Source organism: Myotis davidii, unplaced genomic scaffold, assembly GCF_000327345.1.
Source record: "Myotis davidii unplaced genomic scaffold, ASM32734v1 scaffold401, whole genome shotgun sequence".
NCBI lineage: Eukaryota > Metazoa > Chordata > Mammalia > Chiroptera > Vespertilionidae > Myotis > Myotis davidii.
In genome coordinates, this window is record NW_006291020.1 from 2,738,662 (window position 1) to 2,740,386 (window position 1,725).

Sequence of the window (1,725 nt, forward strand, 5' to 3'; positions counted from 1 at the left end):
GCGCCCTCACCTGCCCCCACCCCACCGTCCCGCAGTCTGGGCGACCGTCACCGCCATCTCAGTGGAGACGCCGCCGGAAGTCCTGCGGGCTGCCCGAGGCCGGAGCGTCACCCTCCCCTGCACCTACCGCACCTCCGTCCTCGAGCGGAAAGGATTCATCCAGTGGGACAAGCTGCTGAGGAGCCACTCGGTGAGTGTCCCCGGGAGAGGGCGTCACGGACAGGCGGTGGGACGCGGTAGAGAGGGTTCCGCTGAGGCAGAACCCACCTCAGTCTGCCCCAGGCTCCGTTTGATAAGCGATGAGTAAATTGGTGAATAAATAAACTCCAAAGGCAAGAACCAAGCACACGAAGTGGCCGGGAGCCAAGGGTGCTGCCCGCACGATGCTGACCTGTGGCAGGCGCTCAATGGGCGCTGGCTGACGGGGCGCAGGAACAGACAGTGGGCTCACCTGCGGGGTGAGAGCGAGACGGGATCTGGGGGAACCCCATTTACCCTCACACTCCCCTGCCCAGCCCTTCAATGTTGTCACTAAACTTAGGAAGATGCTGGGAGCTGGTGCCACAGAGGAGAGCCACTTAGTCTGAGGGTGGCGTTGGTACTGCGGGCGGGGCCTCGGGGTCGGCGGCACCGCGGGAGGAAGGGCCGCTCCGAAGCCTTAGGGTGAGGGCCAGGCGCCATCTCTCCTCCCTCCAGGAAAAGGTGCTCGCCTGGACATTTTCTACCAAAGACTACGTCTACGGTAAACTTTATGAGAACCGTGTCACCCTGTCGGGCAATGCCGAGGAGTCCGACGCCTCCGTCACCATCAACCAGCTGACCATGGACGACAACGGCACCTACGAGTGCTCGGTCTCGCTGCTCAATGACCTGGACGGCGTCTCCAAGGCCCGAGTCCGCCTCCTGGTCCTGGGTGAGTGCCCCCTCTTCCTGTGGTAGGCAGCAGGTGCGGCAGGGGTGCCTGGAGGACAGGTGCCTGGAGGGGGTGCCTGGAGGGGGTGCATGGAGGACAGGTGCCTGGTAGCAGCAGTGCCTGACCCAGAGCTGGGACTCCTCCATTGTCCGCGGGCCTCAGGCAGGCACTGCACCTCCCTCGGAGCTGCAGAACATTCTAGTTTCCAGAAGGGTGGCCGCTCCGCAGAGCAGAGGACACGGCCCACTGGGAGTGTCCCCTGGGGCTCAGAGGGATCCTGTCCATGCTCTGGTCACGCCTCTTCCTGGACACCTCTCCTCTTCTTAAAATCCTCACCCAAGGGTATATTCACTGATTTTCAAAGAGAAAGGGGAGGGGGGAGAGAGACAGAGAGACAGACAGACATTGATATGAAAGAGAAACATCGATTGGTTGCCCCTCGCATGCGCCCCGACCAGGGATGGAACCGACCCTGGGCATGTGCCTGACCGGGAATCACCCTGCCACCTTTGGTGCATGGATGATGTTCTAACCCCTGGGCCGCCTGCCAGGGCAGCCCTCTCCCCTTTTTCACACCCGACTTACTAACAACACGGCCGCCAGGTCTGCCTTTCAAATACGCCCAAGACCCCACTCTCCTCCTACAAATAACGTGAGTGGAGTCTGCGTTGTGAGGGAATCTGCACCATCGTCTACACTAGGCTCTCCCTCTGTAGACAAGGCCCAGAGCAGGCAGCGCCGGCTCCACGTCAGAGCCGCGGGCAGCCTGTGGCGACACCTGTGCTGCGCCCAGCCTGGCACGGCCCACCCGC

The 1,725-nt window shown here is 62.3% G+C and overlaps 1 protein-coding gene across 1 annotated transcript in view; it reads left to right on the forward strand.

Annotated features, from left to right (window-relative positions):
- The window catches only part of GPA33 (glycoprotein A33), a 20,132-nt gene that overhangs the window by 9,304 nt on the left and 9,103 nt on the right, over nt 1–1,725 (forward strand). Inside the window, exons 3-4 of the mRNA XM_006764215.1 lie at nt 36–190; nt 697–913. Coding sequence (XP_006764278.1) covers nt 36–190; nt 697–913 — 372 coding nt within the window. The remainder of the gene's footprint in view (nt 1–35; nt 191–696; nt 914–1,725) is intronic.